General features: G+C 36.4%; 2 protein-coding genes across 5 annotated transcripts in view; one reads left to right on the top strand and one right to left on the bottom strand.

Moving 5' to 3' along the window:
- The first annotated feature begins 1,292 nt into the window (after nt 1-1,292).
- On the top strand, nt 1,293-15,481 carry LOC101162640 (ly6/PLAUR domain-containing protein 1). 4 transcript variants are annotated; one of them, XM_020713129.3, is made up of 4 exons: nt 1,295-1,473; nt 1,578-1,624; nt 5,392-5,523; nt 13,212-15,481. In XM_020713129.3, exons 1-4 carry the CDS (start codon nt 1,358-1,360, stop codon nt 13,451-13,453), a joined length of 537 nt encoding a protein of 178 aa, XP_020568788.1. In that variant the 5' UTR covers nt 1,295-1,357; the 3' UTR covers nt 13,454-15,481. The 4 variants fall into 4 exon arrangements, with proteins under 4 accessions (XP_078795557.1, XP_020568788.1, XP_004081728.1 ...); XM_078939431.1 differs by lacking the exon at nt 1,578-1,624 and having other exon boundaries at nt 1,293-1,538; XM_004081680.5 differs by lacking the exon at nt 1,578-1,624 and having other exon boundaries at nt 1,315-1,473.
- gpr39 (G protein-coupled receptor 39) overlaps nt 15,436-17,812 on the bottom strand; it is a 34,340-nt gene continuing 31,963 nt past the window's right edge. Inside the window, exon 2 of the mRNA XM_004081831.5 lies at nt 15,436-15,981. Coding sequence (XP_004081879.1) covers nt 15,479-15,981 — 503 coding nt within the window. The 3' untranslated portion in view covers nt 15,436-15,478. The remainder of the gene's footprint in view (nt 15,982-17,812) is intronic.

Here is a 17,812-nt window from a genome sequence, read left to right as displayed (position 1 = left end):
GCCTTAAAACCAACTAGTGTGAAATATTTCAGTCATTCAATCATGCAAACTGTTAGTGCAAAGGTGAGCTAACACCTGTGCTCAGGTGAGTGTTTATGTTCTTCTAAAATGGATGGTGGAACGTGAAAAGAAGGAGGGAGAGTGCCCAGCCATCCCCACCCCAAGACCCCCACCGCAGCAGCAGCGGCAGCCGGAATCCCCCCAACGCCACACGGGAACCCAGACGAGCACCCCACCACCACCCAGGAGTTCCAGGCATCCCCCCGCCCCAACCCCAGGTACGAGCCAGGACCCCCCAAGGGAGACCCGCTCCGCACTCCAGGCAGCCATCCGCCCGGCCCACGGTTGGTCCAGGGAGGAGCAAGGCAGGGGCCCGCCGCCCCCGCCCAGGAGGGGGGAACCCCGGGGAAAAAAGAAGACTGAGACTGTTTTTTCTAGTCAAAATTTATAGGAATTTTAAAAATCATAAACATCTGAAATGGCTAAAAAACCCTGCAAATTTGGTACAAACAACAAAGAGCAAAAAAGAGGTTGCTAATTGCAATCAAAAAGTCAAGCCATGTTTAGTAAAGTGGGTGAACCAAAACTCTTCCAATGCAGATAAAGTGCTTTGTCTGCTGGCTGGGTTGCTGGAGGATGAAGAAGAAGAAGCCTAATAGTGTGCGTGAGGCCTCACTGATACTTTTGGGGTTGCCTTGTTGTCGCTGGCACTGGAGATCAAGACGGTAAGATGAATTCAAGGAAAAAAGATGGATTCCCAGAAGAAAATGTCAAGCCAAGTGTGTCGAATTTGATGCTTTGGGGTCTCTGGACCACTCAAATGAACAGTGATCCAATGCATATCTCTAACCCAAGTTAATTAGTGATGTCTGAACCGTTGCAGTGGTGAAAATCTACTTTATCATGTGATCTGTGAAGGGATTTATTACATTATCACAGTATGCATTAAAGCCATATGGGTGCATTGGACATAAACCCATTAAGATGTTGTTTTTATAGCGCTATTTAATTTTTTATTTTGATTTGTTTATGGCACAGAGAGAGAGATATGCTGTTTTGTCAGTTTGCCCATTTTTTAAATTGATTTGATTTCATTTTGGAAATGAAAGAAGTCATTTTTTAGAATGGAAGCAAATACTGAAAGCCCTGGACTAGCCAAAAATGGATTTTATTTTTGACTACCTTGAAACCTCTCAACCAATTAGTCTGTAATAATTAAAGAGGCTTGAGTACAAAGACTTCATAGAAATCCGATTATTTTGGGGGTGGGGACTGGGGGGCTGCAAAATCACGTGGCACATAACCTCTTGATGCTCGCGCACGCGGCGTTGCGCTTGCAGGAGGTGTGAGAGCCCCCATGCCAGGCTGCAGACGCTCAGTGTGCGTGCACACACTCCTCCGCTTTCGCTCGACAGACTGGATGAACGATGCGTCTGTTAACTGTCTCAACTTTGCTCCTGTCCTTCAGCCCAGGTATGAATCTCAGCGCATCACTTCGAGGATTCACAGGAAACTTAAAGAGCTTCAGTGGAGCAGTGGTGAGGGTGCGGGGAGTGATTTATTTTTATTTTTTGCAGATGTTGGTTAAGCAGGAAACCCGGCGCCAATCCTGCCTTTCTTAAATGTAAGCAGATAGCTTTGATTCCAATTTTTTTTTAAATATAGATAGTTGGATCTGCTGACACGTAGATGTTTAATTTTCTTCATATAGTCGCCAAATGTTGCTGTGGCACTGCGCTCCTGCGCGCAACAGACGTGAGAGTTCGGGTGAGCCTGTCCACTTGCGCACGATGGAAGCTTTTTTTGTTGGCTTTTTTCACAACTGGTATAGTTGGAGTTTGAGTTTTGAAATACTTTTTGGGTTTAACAGATGAAAGATTTTCAATAAAAAATAAAATTGAACAAAATACAAATATGAAAGCGTTGAATTATGCTATCATGTATAAACGTAATCAGGTAAATTGCTGCGCAAAAACTGCGTTTTAGGTAACATTCGATCCAAAACTTGAACATCAGCGCTCATTTCCGCAGACAGCTATTAATGGAAACATGATTTTTTAGGTTTGCTAATCCCTCATGTTGAGTTTATTCCTCAACCTGATGAACATGTGGTGGCTGTGAAGGTTATGATGAATAACATCCTGTTTATTCTTATAAACGCTTTGATGGAAGTGATCTGCCTGTGCTGTCGGCTCCCCCACTGAAGGAATGACAGGAAGAATACTCATGCATAGTCTGCAGTCAGTTCGATTATAGAGTTATCATTTTCTTTGGTCATAAATGCTGCTCACTTCATGGGTTTCAGTGCAATTAGAAAATATATATTTCTGGTTTGACTGTATACTACACATTGGTTAATTTCATGTTGTATCTTTGTCATAGTGGGCATCATTTTGGCAAAAATTGCAATTTTAACTGTAAATTATTAGATAGAAGCAGAATATAAATATAAAAAAACATTATACTGCATTCTCTAAAGCAGCTGAAACATGAAAGAACACTTGTTCCGTATTTTCTCACTTTCTTATATTTTGATTGATACTATGCTAAAAAAAGGCACTTTTAAATTAAAAAAAGGAAAATGTTTAGTCACACTAAATAAATAGTCCCATTAGGCTTAGCTATTCCTAAGAGGGAGTTGATATATCATAAAGAGTTGGGATCACCATACAGAGACCAGTGGAACACCACTGTTAATGGAAAAAGCCGTTTTATCCTTACAGATTTAACATTGTTGGATGCATGGAGGTAAAATGTGGGACCAGTCATAATTAAATGATTGGAGTAACTACCAGGTCTAAGTAAAGGGGGGACAACAATTCTGAGAGCAACAGGAAGAGCAGCAAAAAGGTTTTGATAAAGGGTCAGAGTTTTGTGAGTGAAAGTATTCTCTGCAGTTACTTGAGATTTAAAATTTAGTGAAGGTGATGCATCTTCAAACAGACAATATAAATAATTGTCAGTATTACAGAGGGAGGACCGTTTTTGATGTAAGATTTCCTGTAAACAGAAAACAGTAAACAGACGCCAAAATACTATCACTATTTTTGAGCGGAACATATATTTGGTTGTTGTTGGATGCTTTTAAGTGACACCAATTTTTAAAGTAACAAAGAATTCTTTCGGATTCGGCCTGCACAATAAATCGCAAATTTATCGTTATCACAAGATCAAGCTGTGCAATAGGCATATCGCAAAAGTCAGCGAAAATTGTGATAAATGGCAACCTTAAATGTGCTAAGACAATCTTAAGGCAGCTTGAAGTATATTTAACTAATCAAATAAATCCCTTTATGCATTTGACCAATCAGATGGCGTTCTTTTATGTTAGATGCTCGCCTCCTATGTTGACAAGGGTCATTTGGAGTGTAATTTAAGTTATGTTGATCCTTACTTAAATTAAACTGTTGCAGTGAAATGGAAATTGGTTGTTGTGCTATTTGTTCATGTATCACATGTTATATCTTCATTGCAATATTGATCATTACCATCGCAAATCGCGTGTTTTCCTCATATAGTGCAGTTCTACTTCGGATAAAAAACACTGGTGACGAGAATATGGGGATCAGAGTAGAGCAGGTACATTAAAAACAGTGATAAAACATGATAAAACAGTGGAGTCAAAAATGTGTGTCTTTGGCATGTGTCTGTCTATGGATTGTTGATAACCAAAACTTAAAAGGCAGAAAAAAACCTTTTTGGTTCTTGAGCTGATATTGATACTCTTGCTGACCAAATGGAAGTTAAAATCGCCCAACAATATAACTTTGTTCTGGAAAATATGAAATGTAGAGTTGACTGTGTTGAACTCCATAAAAAAGCTTTACTTTTGCAAAGAACTGAGGATGGCTGCTGGTAAAGGACGGAGAACAAGCATTAAAACAAAGTCCAGCCAAGTCCCACTTTTGAGATAACATGAAAGCCACCAAATTCTCAAAAAAGGCAGTACTTTGTTCAAATTAACCTGTGAGTGTACTGTGCAACTCTTTTTTTTATTTGCAATGGGTGAATAAATAATTTAAAATAAGAATTTCTTTTTTCAAACTTGTGAACTTATTTTTTGAGTGTTTTTTAGTTGCAGTCATTGTTTATACAATGACATTTTTTTTTTTTTCTCAAAACTTAATGGATAAACTAAGGTCCAAACAGGTCATACTTTCTGTTTTTCCATTCAGAAAAGGTGTAAATGCCACTGTTTGGCTGCTTTGTACAGGAAAATAGAATCGTTCATCTCTAGTAAAAAGTTTGGTAATATTGCTCTGAATGAATACAGCATTTTCCATAAAGCATAGGTGGCTTTAATGCTCTTCGTGGTGGGTGCACTCTGAAATGTAACATGAACAGATCACTGTCTCTTCAGTTTTAGCCTCCATCACAGCAGTTTATTACTTTAGAAAAAGCAACCGGCAATAACAGTAAGTTTTCTATAAGATAATGACGTTTTGAACACTGTTACTTTACAAAAGTAACTTATTACAGTGAGGTATTACTTTTTGTTGTAAGGAAGTGTCATAGACCAGAGTCTTATGAATTTAATTTCTAATGCTCTGTATAGATTTTTATTCTTTTTTGCATGATGATGCTTTTATATTGTTTGTGGTGCATTTTTAGTAGTTTTAGTTGCTTTTATGTTGTATAAAAATCTGTACAAAACTTTAGAAACAAAATTTAAAGACTCTGGTCTCTGACAGAAGCAGTGTAAGGTATTACCAATGTTTATTTTTGGAATATTTTACTCTTTATATCTTTAGTAGCACACGTATTAAAACAGATGCCTGAAATTGTACCTAGAAATCATGTTTGTGAAGCATCTATTGTGCATTTCTGAAACATTTATTGTGTTTTTGTGAAACAGTGTGCACATTTGTGAGAAACAATTGTGCAATTGTGCCTGTGTGAAATATTTAGTGGACATGTGTGAAACATAACGTGTGTGTTTGTGAAACACAATGTATTCATTTCCAAATTTATATTGCACGTTTGCATAAAATTACAGTTGTGAATCAAGGTGTATTTGTGAAACAAGTTGTGTGCATTTCTGATTTAATTGACTGAATTAACTCCTTATTCATGTGCTTTCACTTTACTAAAATAGAAAACAAAATCCTAAATTTATATTTGTTATAATTCTTACTTTGTGTCACTTGTCATCTAAATGTAAAATTCTGCAGTTGCATTATAAATATTTTGCTGTATATTTGTCACTTTATATTGTGTATTACTGCAAGTTTTCCAAAGATAGTTATGTAGATGGTCGTGTAACTGATTAAGATTCATAAAACCGTAAAGTTGTAAGATAAGGGATTTTATTTTCTATCCCAATAGTTAGTAAATTGTTAATTAACTGATTTTGAGACCTACATAAAGTGTGTAACTCTGTGTCTGTTGCAGGGCTGGCCCTTCAGATCCAGTGTTACCAGTGTGAGGAGATGACACACGACTGCTCCACACCAGAGTTCATAGTCAACTGTACAGTGAATGTGCAGGACACGTGCCAGAAGGAGGTTCTAGTGAAGGACGACGGTAATTCCACCTTTTGAACCTGTTTTATATTTTGGAACGTAATATTTTCTGATTCAAATTCCACAGAATGTCTGACATTGAAAGAAAATGATCAGATTTTGCTTATCTTGGGAAGTTTTTTGTTTTTTTTTATTGAGAGACTTCTTTTAAATTCGGCTCACTGCTTATTTATTTACACCATCAAATCAATACAGCTTAAAGCTTAAGTGACACAAATTGAGGCAGTGATTTGGAGGCTGTTGACAGTTACTCCCTGCCAACACCAAATAAGCAGGATTAGTTTGTTTGCATTGTTTTCTCCTCATACAGAGAGCAACGCTTTTCTCAGCTTTTCCTCTGGATTTCGATCAGTCACTAAAGACTGCTTGAGATGATGCCAAGAAAACAATCTCACATTGCTGCCCTGCTCCATGACCCCTGTAATACAGAGATCTCAAAGAAAGCCAGCTTGTCTCTCGCTCAGCCTTATCCCAGGCACTCTGCTATGGAGCAGAAATCTCACTGATCTGAGGTCAGAAGAGACGGAGCCTATAAAGCATGAAAGCCATAAGTGGAGCATGAAAGTCTCAGCTGTAGGTCAGCATTTCAAGGAGCAGTCATGAACACAAACAATGAGATTGTCATCTCGGGGGAAAAGGTTTAATCTATTGTGTAAGGCAGGGCTCAATTTTTTAAAACATACATCTATCAAGTCTTATTTTTTTCAATTTGTAATCCAAAGTCAAACAGATATGCAATATATTGGTATCAGTACAATCAAAGTTAGATCATTTAAATTTGTCATTAAATGGAAAAAATACTCTTGTTTAAAGAAAACACATGTATTTATTTTAAACGTATTTAGCAAAAACAGAGTTCAAGTTCAACTCCACCAAAATGCTAAATTATTAAGTGAAAGGGTACAGTCAATAAAGCTCTCTTTGAAAAACGTACAAGTTTTTTGATACATTTCATCCGATATAATCTACTTAACTCAGCATATACCTTTCAGATCTGGGTTGGCACATCGAGACAAGAGAATCCATCCATCCATTCTCTCAGCCCACTACATCCCTTTTGGGGTCACAGGGTTGCCAAAGCGTGTCCTGGCTACTGTTGGACGGGTCACCAGCTCGTTACAGGGCACACAATCCCTCCCACATGCACACCTAGGGACACTTCAGAGTACTTAATTGACCTGAAGCCTATTTTTGGACTGTGGGAGAAAGAAACCTGGAGAAAACCCACAGATGGGAGAACAAACAAACTCCACACAGAAAAGTCCCAGCCGCGATTTGAAGCAAAACGTTCTTACAGTGAGGCGAGAGTACTAACCACTGCACCATTATGCAGCTCCAACAAGATAATCATATTAAAAAATCATTTTTACAAGTTTGATACAAATTCAGCAATGAATCCTATAATCAATTTTCCTCAATGTCTGTCATCAGTGCCAAAAACGTAATGGAAAGTTCAACACTTCCCAGCAAAACATTTTGTTTTGTGATTTAATTAAATGAACTTGAGGATAAATTGTTGTGTACTGGATTTCTTTTGTTTAAATAACTTTGGAGTGATAAAGTATAGAGGGACATAGCATTACTCTGGTTCAAAAGACACTAAAAAAATGCATTAGTTTACCTAAAACTGAAAAAACCAAAGTTTTATTAGCAGATGCTGTGTTCTGTTGTGCAAGATTCAGAGTAGATTGAAAGTTTTGTTTTACAGTCATTGTGTGTGTTCTCTGTGTTGAAAATTCTGCAAAAATCAGATTCCAACATATGCAACTTCATTATAAGTCATTGAATTTTGGAGCCTGTGAGTTTTACAGCTGCTTTATTAATAATTAAAACAGCATTTTTAGTGTTTTGTGTATTCTTGCTACAGTTTGTTTTTGCTCTGAAGTCTCTTTTACTGTAAATGAAAGGTGGATTTTTTAAAACATTTTTTAAAATTGTATTTTAACTTCTGATGAGCAAATTTAATAAAGCTTTGCTGTTAAAGACCTGTATTTTAATGCAAAGTGCATTCAGAGTCCACTATAGTATCTACAGGTTTTAAATAAGAATTTTTCCTCAATGACTGGTTATGTGCACTCAAGCCTTTATCTTTTGTGTTTTTGTCACTGGGTCTTTGCAAGAAAAGGATAACTTAGAAATTCACTTTGTGCAACCTTATGACTGCTTTTCAGTGCAAATGAAACAGTGGTGTTCAAAGAAAACACTTTGAACATTTGAACAAACACAGATTTATTAGCATGGCAGCGCTGCAAACACTTGAAGCCCAACCTTGAAGTTAGCTTCTGATTCACACACTCCAACATCAGACATCTCAACTCTATCTGATTATTCCCCAAGTGTTAATTATTGAACTGTACTGAATTTTATTCTCTGAAATATGAAAACCTGATCTTAGTGTGTCGGTGCTGTTTTGCATTAAACAAAACGGTAACACTTTATACTAAGATTCCTTAACAAGCTTTGTTAACACATTAACAAGCATTATAATAGAATTTTTAGGGTGTTAGTAAGATATTTCTTTGTACAATAAGTCTAATAAGGTTTATTAAATTAGTTAACACATTTAAAAGCATTATTATTAGGATGTTTTTAAGAAGCCAATGATACATTTATTGGCATTATAGATGCCTAACAAATGTGTCAGTGTTAATAACCTTAATAAGATTTATTGACAACCTTTTTTAACAAATTAAGAAGTATTATTATTGTTTGGGGTTCTGGTACAGAATCAAAGATGTACAGGGCTTTTTTTTGTTATCTGTGTGAAAGTTTAGAGAAAGTCTAAGAGGCCAGTCAATTGGCTGAAAACGAGCACGCCTGTTTTGCTGATAAGTTTGATTCACAGATTCATTAGCCAATGGTAAATTAGTTCATCTGCCCATCTTTGATTCTGTACCGGTCGGTCGTTAGTGTGTTAGCTTTAGCATGGCTCCTGTAGGTTTATTGCCTTCTGTCGTCAAAAATAACTTACTTGTGCAACTTTCCAGTGGATTTGGAAGCAAGGCAACAGTGGTTGAATGCAGTTGGCATTGAATCCAGCTAACTGTCTCCTGGTGATGAGATTTGCAATTAATGTTTCACTCAAGATAGATGCTAATACTTTATCCTTATTAGCTATGATGCTAGCGTCATTCGACACCGGTCCCTATGTTTTTTTTGTTTTGGTTTTATAGTTTAATTTGTCGGAAATAAATTATTATATTTCTTTTACAGAAAGATTTTTGTATGTTTAGTCTGTTTTAATGTTTAAAGTTCTTTTTACAAGCTTTTATGCTTTGTGGTTGTTTGTGGTAAAAGCATTCCACACTTTAGAGGAGTTGCTCCAAAACAACTAATAAACTGGTAACAAAGTTAATTAATACATTTGTAAAGCTTATAAGCAGTTTAGTAATATGGATTTTGAAGACTGGTCTGACTTTAGATGTTAATAAATCTTATTAACACTTTCAGGAATTTGCAAGACATCTATAATGCTAATAAATATCTTACACATTAATAAAGCCTATTAATTTGTTAAGTTAGTTAATCAAACTTATTAAGCTTATTAACACTTAGGCTTGTGTGAGACATCTATAATGCTAATAAATGTCTTACCAGAACCCCAAACAATAATACTTCTTAATTTAAAGTTTGTTAATAAATCTTATTCAGCTAATTAACACTGACAAATTTGCCAATAAATGTATCATTAGCATCTTAAAAACATTCTAATAATAATTCTTGTTAATGTGTTAACTAATTTAACAAACCTTATTAGACTTATTGTACTAATAAATGTCTTACTAACACCCTAAAAATTATATTATAATGCTTGTTAATGCGTTAACAAAGCTTGTTAAGGAATCTTAATACAAATCAAAACTAGGAAATGTTACGATAAAAAAACTGATGAATGACATTTACAAAATTTTACATCCATTGGAACACAATGAACTGTATCGTGGTATTTTACTTTATTTCTTAAAACTTTGTTCTCTGTAGCTCATTCAGAGACCGATTTACCTAGTCTTGGTGCAGCATAAAAGAGACATGTTTTCCCTAGATTTTTCCCTTAACTTCCATTTTGTTAGTGAGAATTTCAAGCTAATTGCATTATATTATGGTTTTGATATTTTTTGTCAGTTTAGAGCTGTTTGTGGAATATTTTGAGTGGTGCCTTGTTTTCATGTTCCTGATGTTGGAAACATTCTATCAAGGACATTAGGAAACTATTTTTTGCATCCTTTGTTGCTTCCATCATCTCTATTATGTCTTTAGAGATGATAAAAGAGTGAGCTTTCATGTTGAAGAGGGCTGTTTTCTACCTTTGTTCTCAAAAAAGGGATGATTGCTCCACTTTTTCCTAGTTTAGTGTCTTCTGTACCTGTTTTAAGAATTTGAGAAATATATGCCATGATGATGCACATCAAAGAAGACGTGCTTTTTTTGGAAGATAGGTGTTCATGTGCAGAAACAAATACTGTGTTTCATTTATATACTTTGGATTATGTGTTTTTCTTTTTTATGTTGCCATGCACAGCTGTGACTGCAGCTCACTTCTCCCCCAGGGGATCGGTCAAATGTAGAGAAAAAATTTCACAAACCTAGGTGCGTGACAACTACCGGGGCTTTAACTTTAATGGGACTTTTACATGCAAACCCAGGGAGGATTTGAACCAGGGCCGTTTTGCTGTGAGGCGACACAACACCCTCATGTAACCAAATTTTCTTCATTGGGATGTAACTATGTAAATGTTGCTTTTTTGTTAATATGGTGGAATAAATTGGATGGTTGGATGGATGGAGGGATGGATGGATGGATGGATGGATGGATGGATGGATGGATGGATGGATGGATGGATGGATGGATGGATGGATGGATGGATGGACTGTCGAGCTCTTATGTCTCTGAACAACTTTCTCCAAAAAATAGACCATGCTTATTTTAAAAAAACATTAATTTAGGAGAGTGTTGTTCACAATGACATAAAATACATTAGAAAGTTATCTGATGGATAACGTTAGACAGGACTGTCTCAAGAGTCAAAATAATAAATTTACATGAAAAGTATTGGAAACTTTTGCATGGTTGTGCATTTATAATGTACATTACAAACATTAAAAATGCTATATATAGATTGTGCGTGTATTTGAGTGTGTGTGTGTGTGTATGTGTGCATCCATAACTGTCTGCATAAAATGTTTGGTGAATTTTTGCGAAACACTGGTATTTTTAGGACCAAAAATAAAGTGCTATTCACATGTTTCCCTGGTCCAGGCATCCTTGCCTCAGTGCTTCTTGCAGTGGAGCTGAATTCACTGGTAAGGAAAACTTGACTGTGGAAGAAGAGGAAGTTTACAAATGCATCAGTATTAATGAGAAACATTAGTAACAACTTGTTATTCTTGCTTATTTTTATGCTTATCATTAACATAATTTAAAATCAACAATTTGAATAGAGAAAAATCTAATTGTTTAGCAAAATTTGTATTACTACCAAAACCGTTTACCCTTCATTATAAGGTCTCTTTCTTGTCAGTTTCTTGCCCAAGGACACTTCGACACATGGGCGTGCAAGGCAAAGGGAAATATTCTAAATATATGTCCTCCATCATGCAAAAAAAAAACAAAAACATTTTTAAAACACCCAAAACATCATTTTCATTGAAGTGGGTCTAATAGTATTGGGTTTTCTTTGGCCTAAACTGTATTTACATCAGCTGTTTTGAATTGCATAGGATTCATATTTAACCGTTATTTTTTTTCTTCGTAATATGTCATTAGGATTACACATTATCCCAGAGTCTCCAAAAACACAGCTATAAACTTTATTTGATGGTGTTAATGCTCCTTTTATAGTTTCATAGGATCAGGAAGCACTTACACCTGTGAGCTAGTATAACATGTTATTGCCACATGGCCACTACTTTACAGAAACACCAGCAAAAAACATGTTATAATCTAAATTACAGGTGTTTTTATCACTTATTTTCCCCTCTGTTGTCTATGGACAATACCCAATGGCACTCTGATGCAAAATATGTAATGACCAGGCTAAAATCTTTACTTCCTTCTTGGCAGCAGCTACAGCACAACAATTTTGTCACAATAAGTATATAACATAATACTATTTCCATTACTGTGCAAGTAAGTACACAATAAATACAGTATTTTACCTGAGAATAAAATTCTTGAAACTAAAAGTTTAGTTTTTTCTGGAGTTTAAAAAATTGAGTTTAAAAAAAGTCAGTCTTTCTTTTTTATTTTTGACCATTTTTTTATTTTTGTAAGTTTTTGTTACATTTTTCCCAGTTTCTTATGGTTTATTGTCTCTTAAAGTTTAGTTGATCATTGAATTACTCTTTTATTTTGTAGTTGCACCCCTGTTGTGTTGTTTTTCCACTTTACTTCCTGTTGCAATATGGTATGTCAATTGCCACACCTGAGTTGTTATGTCTATTGTTTAGTATATATCTCTAAATATTTTTGCAGTGTTACAGCGCAGGCCCTTTTTACATCAGGGTTGGAGAACAGTTTTGATCAGACTTGCACCTTTCATCATCCTGAAGTGGGCATTTTTGACAGAAATGTCGTCCTTGGTTTCCAGCAGATGGCACACACAGGATGATGACGCTGTTTTTGCAATGACCCAGCCAAACCTAAAAAGTGGCTTCCAGCATTGCCAAGTTGTTTGCATATGAATGTCATCATCTTCTACCGTTCATTCCCTTTTGGGGTCACGGGGCTGCCAGAGCCAATCCCGGCCACTTGTGGGCAAAGGCAGGGGACACCCTGGACAGGTCGCCAGTCTGTCGCAGGGTGTATATAAATGTCACAAAGTGAAAATCCTCATATGAGCCACTTACACATTGTTTTACACCTGATTACCCTCATGCAGCTAAAATGCATGCTTCACTTGTGTGCTGCAACAACTGTCTTGGTTTTACATTGATTTTTGTTGTGGGTGTTTTTGTTTGAGATCATTATATCAATAAATGAAAAACTTTCCTTTGCTTTTACCAATGCTGAAAGTCTGCTCATTATACATTCTGTGAAAATTCTTTTTTTAAAAGACATATTTTGCACGCTCATCGTTATTGTTCAGACAAAAACTGATGTTATTTAGACTTATTTGCATAATCAGTAACAGGAGTAGACTAGGCAATTCATGGAGTCTGTGAAACTGTACTCAGTTTTAAGCAGTTTTAGATGTATGAAGTATAATTTGCAGAAAAGAGGGTATGCACATTCTTGCTTCAGACAATTTCTGTGCATAAATACTTTCTGTTGGATAAACACCTAGTTTCATTTTTAAAACAGTTTAAAACTTCATGAAAAAGCTCCTGCACTTCTGCTTTCCTGTCAGTTTTGCAGTTGTTTTGCTTTGTTCTGTTGAGTTATGATTTTAAAAAAAATTTCCCCACACATGGATTCCTCCAGAGTCTTCCATTTAGGTCTACTGCTTAATGCTTACACCGTGCTTTTACTGAGAGGCTGATTTTAAAAATAAGGTTGGCGTGATGACTTGGCTGATCTAGGCACATCAGCGTAAATCCAAAAAAGACATTTACGTATAATTTCCCTTAAAGTTACAAACCCCAAGATCAAAGAAAATATGTCTATCCAAAAATTACATGCAATCATCATGCACAAACGCACTCCATCCTATCATCCCACTACAAAACCAATGTCTTTTTTTTTAACTTCAGGAATGCACTACCGTAAGTCCTGCGCCTCATCAGGAGCCTGTCTTATCGCTTCCTCTGGCTACCAGCAGTTCTGTACGGGCAAGCTCAACTCCGTGTGCATCACCTGCTGCAACACACCACTGTGTAACGGACCCCGGCAGAAGAAACGGCCTCAATCATCATCTGCCATCACCATAAACGCACTACAGCTCCCTGCATGTTCCGTCTTTGTTCTCCTGCTGCTGGTCTCAATCCTGTGCTGACACACCTTTGTACAGAGTCAAAATGCGTGTTGAAAAACTGACAGCAGAGACATTTTGAACTGGAACTCTACACGGACAGACTTGCTTTGAAATATATAAATGTGGGGGAGCTTTAAGCTGTCTGTGCTGTTGAGTTTGTGAATTTTCTTCTGAGCTGGAACATTTACACAGTTACATAAAAAAATAGTAGAAACTAGGTGACATCAAAACCATGACTGTGGGTTGTTTCAGGACAATCGGGGTAGAGAAAAAGCTTTTACCAGGAAAAATTGGCTGGACACATCAACACCATTAGTCCTTTTTATTTACATTATCACAGTTTTAAAGTCCTTTTTAAATGAGTTCAGTTAAAGGCATCAAATGCGTTCATAGAAAAACAGCATTCTGCCACTCATTCTGTTATAAACTCCTCTTTACTTTTTTAGATTTGCACACAAAATCATGAGAGCACATGTTCATATGTAAGACTATGCCACAAAGGCTATCATGTTTTTAAAGGGTGCTGAACAGTTCGATATGAAACCAACCGGCAAGAATTACAAGATTCAGTACGGAACAAGATGTATATGTTTCTCTGTCAGATCTAAAGTAGCTCTCACAAAAACAAAAACAGTGAAATGTGCCTGCATCAATACTGAGCAAAACTGGCTCAACATAGGAGTCCAAACACCTGAGAACAGATAGATGAAGGACAATCAATCTGCAAGCAGCAAAGCAGCATGTTTGTCACAATGAGCTTGCTTGTTTAAGTTTTTATCATTTCTCATTACCACAGATGTTTGTGCTCCCTTGCGTTGATTTGTTCAAAGACCTCAGAACGATCTGACTGTTAGACAGAATTGCCCAATAAAAGGAAACAAAACATAATCAACATGGGATGACAAATTGCATCAATTTTCCCAATTACTGAAATGAAATATATAAGGTAAATATATAGAAACTATGTTCATATGCTGATTATAAAGTTTTTGATATATAAAGTGTTTAACTCATTTTCTGTTTCTTTCAAAGATTCCCTTTGAAACAAAAGTGCAAATTTTAAAAGCACCACAGATATCCAGGTGAATAGTTGTGGGCTGACTGTGATTAAGGCACATATTAGCACTGACTCATCTGAGGTTCAGTTGTCTATCTGGCACATTTGGGGACCTTTTCCCGAATAACTCAGCAAGCCCACCATCCTCTGTGGGATCCATCCGCTTTGACAGCTGGCTAGAGGATGACGAGCCAGTTTTCAAAGTGCCTTTGCAATGTTCAAGGACTGATGTTTTCTTTAAATGAAAAGGAGAAGTTTGTGACATTAAGTATAAGTGCGGTAATTAGGAAAGGATGATCAAAAAGAAAAACACCAAATATGGCAATTCTTTATAAGAATGTAATAGGGGTTAAACAGTTCACACCAGCAAAATTATTTGACTTGCAAAAGTAAAAGTCTGTTTATGAATCTGAATACTGAAATATGTGTGTTTATAGAAGCTCTTTCTTGTTTTACAATAAATACTTTTATTTAAAGTTTTTCATATTTATAGGTGATTTAAACATTTAATGTATTTGTGTGTGTTTTTTTATGTTTAGACATACCTTAATGGTCACATTTTCCTAAGTCTGTTGTTTTGCAGCCGTTTCTGCTATACAGCTGCTGTTTTTATAGTCATTCTAAACAGGGAGTGCATTTGTGTAAATAGCATTAGCATTTCTGAATGGGCCTTAGTGGCAAAAAGAATGTTCATATAATATAGTGGAACCCATTAGTTCAACTGTTTACCATTATTTAAAAGAAAGGGATTTTATTTTTGATTAAATTGAATAGAGTTTGTTATAACAATTTTTGACCCAGTTACCATGTGACCTTCTTTAATCAAGCTTACATTGTGTCTAAGATGTGAGGAACGTTCCTAGTGATGTTTTCTGTCCTTATAAAGTATTTTTCTGTAGTGTCCCTGTTTATGATGATGCTAAAAAGACACAGTGGAGCGTTAGAGTTTTTAGCCATGTTTGTTTTATTGCATTAAACTGTACAACACATCATATTTCAGTCTCTGATGGCACGTCTATCCTTGTTTTCTGAGCTGAGTTTGGCTCCTCGATCAGGCTGTGGTGTGCTGGAGGATTTGAGGTCCCACTTAAGTCACCTGCAGCTAAAAATGTTGTAAAAGTGGGGGAACCGTTCTCTCGTGGGACAGGGGTGCGACTCGCCCTGTTACGACGCAACGATTTCAGCAGCAGAGGCTGGAATGAGCGTGCAGAGGCAGCCTGGGAGAGGTTGACATTGCGCTTATTGACGTGTTCGATGGTGAGGTGACAGCGGAGCACCTGCAGAAACACCTCCCTGAACTGTCTGGATGAGAGAGTGTAGAGGAACGGGTTGAGGACGGAGCTCAGGTAGAAGAAGGTGTCTGCCACAGGGAGGAGGGTGACGTAGCTCCTGAAGTAGGAGGCAGTCCACTGGGACTTTGGCACAGCGGCCATCATGAGGCGGCGGATCTGGTTGGGAAGCCAGCACAGTGTCAGGGATCCCACAATGAGACCTAGAAACACAAATGCAAAACAGTAATGAATGAAAAGACAAAAGAAAAAAAAGCTGCTTACATTTGCCTTTTTTTATTTATTTATTTTTAGCTTGTCCTATCAAACAAATGAGCACACAGGTAGGAGCTGAAAGTATCTTGTGTTGGACATATTTTACTGTAAGGGGGCTCTGGATCTTCTAGACACTAGGTGTGTCCTTTTGTAAATCAGGCTAAACTTTATTTATATTTTGCTTTTTCTGGTGTGGCAAATATAGAAAAAGGAACAAAACATGAGTTGCAAAATGCAAAAACCACATTAAAGTCCATTTTATGCCACGTATTATAAGAGTTCAAGAGGAACATCAATCAATCAATGCTTTACTGTATTTTGTCTAAACTGTGTGAGATAAATGTAGCACAATATGTGCCAAATCATTAACAAAATACAGATTTATCTTTACTTTATTTCAATAACGGTTTGTTATAAGTCAAATGTTTACTGGGGCGGCTGTGTTGTTAATGAGGATCAGACTGACATCAAGCAGCGTGTTTACACTTTGAAGAAACATAATCTGCCTTCAAGAAAAACTTTCCCCCAAAAGGAAAAATGCAAAAACGTATATTTATAAGTCTTCCAAGAAATATCATTATCACTAAACCCAATGAGTTTTCCTAAATATACTAAGTATAGGCTAATTAAGACAAATACAAACAGCTGAGAATGGCGGAGGCTAAAATCTGGTGAATGTGACACGGGGGAGGTGGATATAGAAAAAGTGCGACTAAAATGTACAATTTAATCCAAACCACGCAGTCAAACATCTGTCCCTACATTTTACTGACGGTAGGTTTATCATATCATTTATTGTCTATATCTGCTTTGTTATAATTAAGGATGTGGTTGCTCAGCCTTTTTTTGGATCTTAAACCAAAAGCAAGTCATTGCTGCCCTCAATTTAAAGCCAACACTCAACCTACAAAACCTGCATTCTGGTTGTGGGAGAAAGCCAGAATACCCAGAGAAAATGCAAAATATACAGGCAAAAAATACAAACTCCATAGGAAGAGAAGCTAGCCTGGATCCAAACCAGGAGTATTGTTGTTGGGAGGTAAAATTTCTAACTGCAACACCAGCATGCAGACATTTGATTGTTCTCCATTATAAATCTAAGAGTGTTTATATATTGACATATTTCTTTAAATAAAAAACAAAACAAAATTGTTTTAAAAACATTTAAAAATCAGTTTCTTATTTAATAAAAGTTTGTGTTTTTCTTCATCTTACAGATACGGCTGGAAAATGCTTTAAAATCTTAACAGAAAAAAAAAATTTTTCATGTATTTATTTTGTGTGTGTGCGTGCATGCGTGCGTGTGTGTTGAACATAATAAAATTATACTCTGTCTATAGAAGCATTTCTATGTCTGTGCACTGGCCAAATGGAGGCCTCCTTTGTGGAACACTACCTTAATTGGTTTATGATTAAGCAAGGCAAAAAAGGGATCCAAGACGGTTTGGGTCCTTTTGGCTCCAACCCTGATAGAAATGCTAAAAAAGCTCTGAAAGCTCACCCTCATTTCAGTTTGGTTAATTTTTACTCAACTCAAAAGAACAATAGTGTTAAGATGCATTTTCATTAGTTGTGAAGTAGATTGTTCAATAGCCTGCATTTCAGCATTTCACGATGAGCATCATGTCTTTGGACTGTAATAATAAATAATGAAGAATCATTTTGTATCCTCAAAGTTCAAAAATCAAAAGTTGGAAGCTTCAAACATTTATGATAAAATTAAGCATTAGAGAAGAGAAGAAATTGGCTGAAAGTTTTAGAACAAAACCGACTTGAAAA

Source organism: Oryzias latipes, chromosome 21 (genome assembly GCF_053564925.1).
Source record: "Oryzias latipes strain Hd-rR chromosome 21, Olatipes_Hd-rR_3.1".
Classification (NCBI taxonomy): domain Eukaryota; kingdom Metazoa; phylum Chordata; class Actinopteri; order Beloniformes; family Adrianichthyidae; genus Oryzias; species Oryzias latipes.
The sequence above is the reverse complement of the archived record's forward strand: the minus strand, read 5'-3'. Positions and strand labels throughout refer to the sequence as shown.

What these genes read in the sequence shown, in the direction of transcription:
- LOC101162640 (XM_078939431.1), top strand. Translation starts at nt 1,358, where the DNA reads ATGCCAGGCTGCAGACGCTCAGTGTGCGTGCACACACTCCTCCGCTTT. An exon ending in AGAGCTTCAGTGGAGCAGTG is followed by an intron (nt 1,539 to 5,391) that starts GTGAGGGTGCGG and finishes TGTCTGTTGCAG; the next exon opens with GGCTGGCCCTTCAGATCCAG. An exon ending in GGTTCTAGTGAAGGACGACG is followed by an intron (nt 5,524 to 13,211) that starts GTAATTCCACCT and finishes TTTTAACTTCAG; the next exon opens with GAATGCACTACCGTAAGTCC.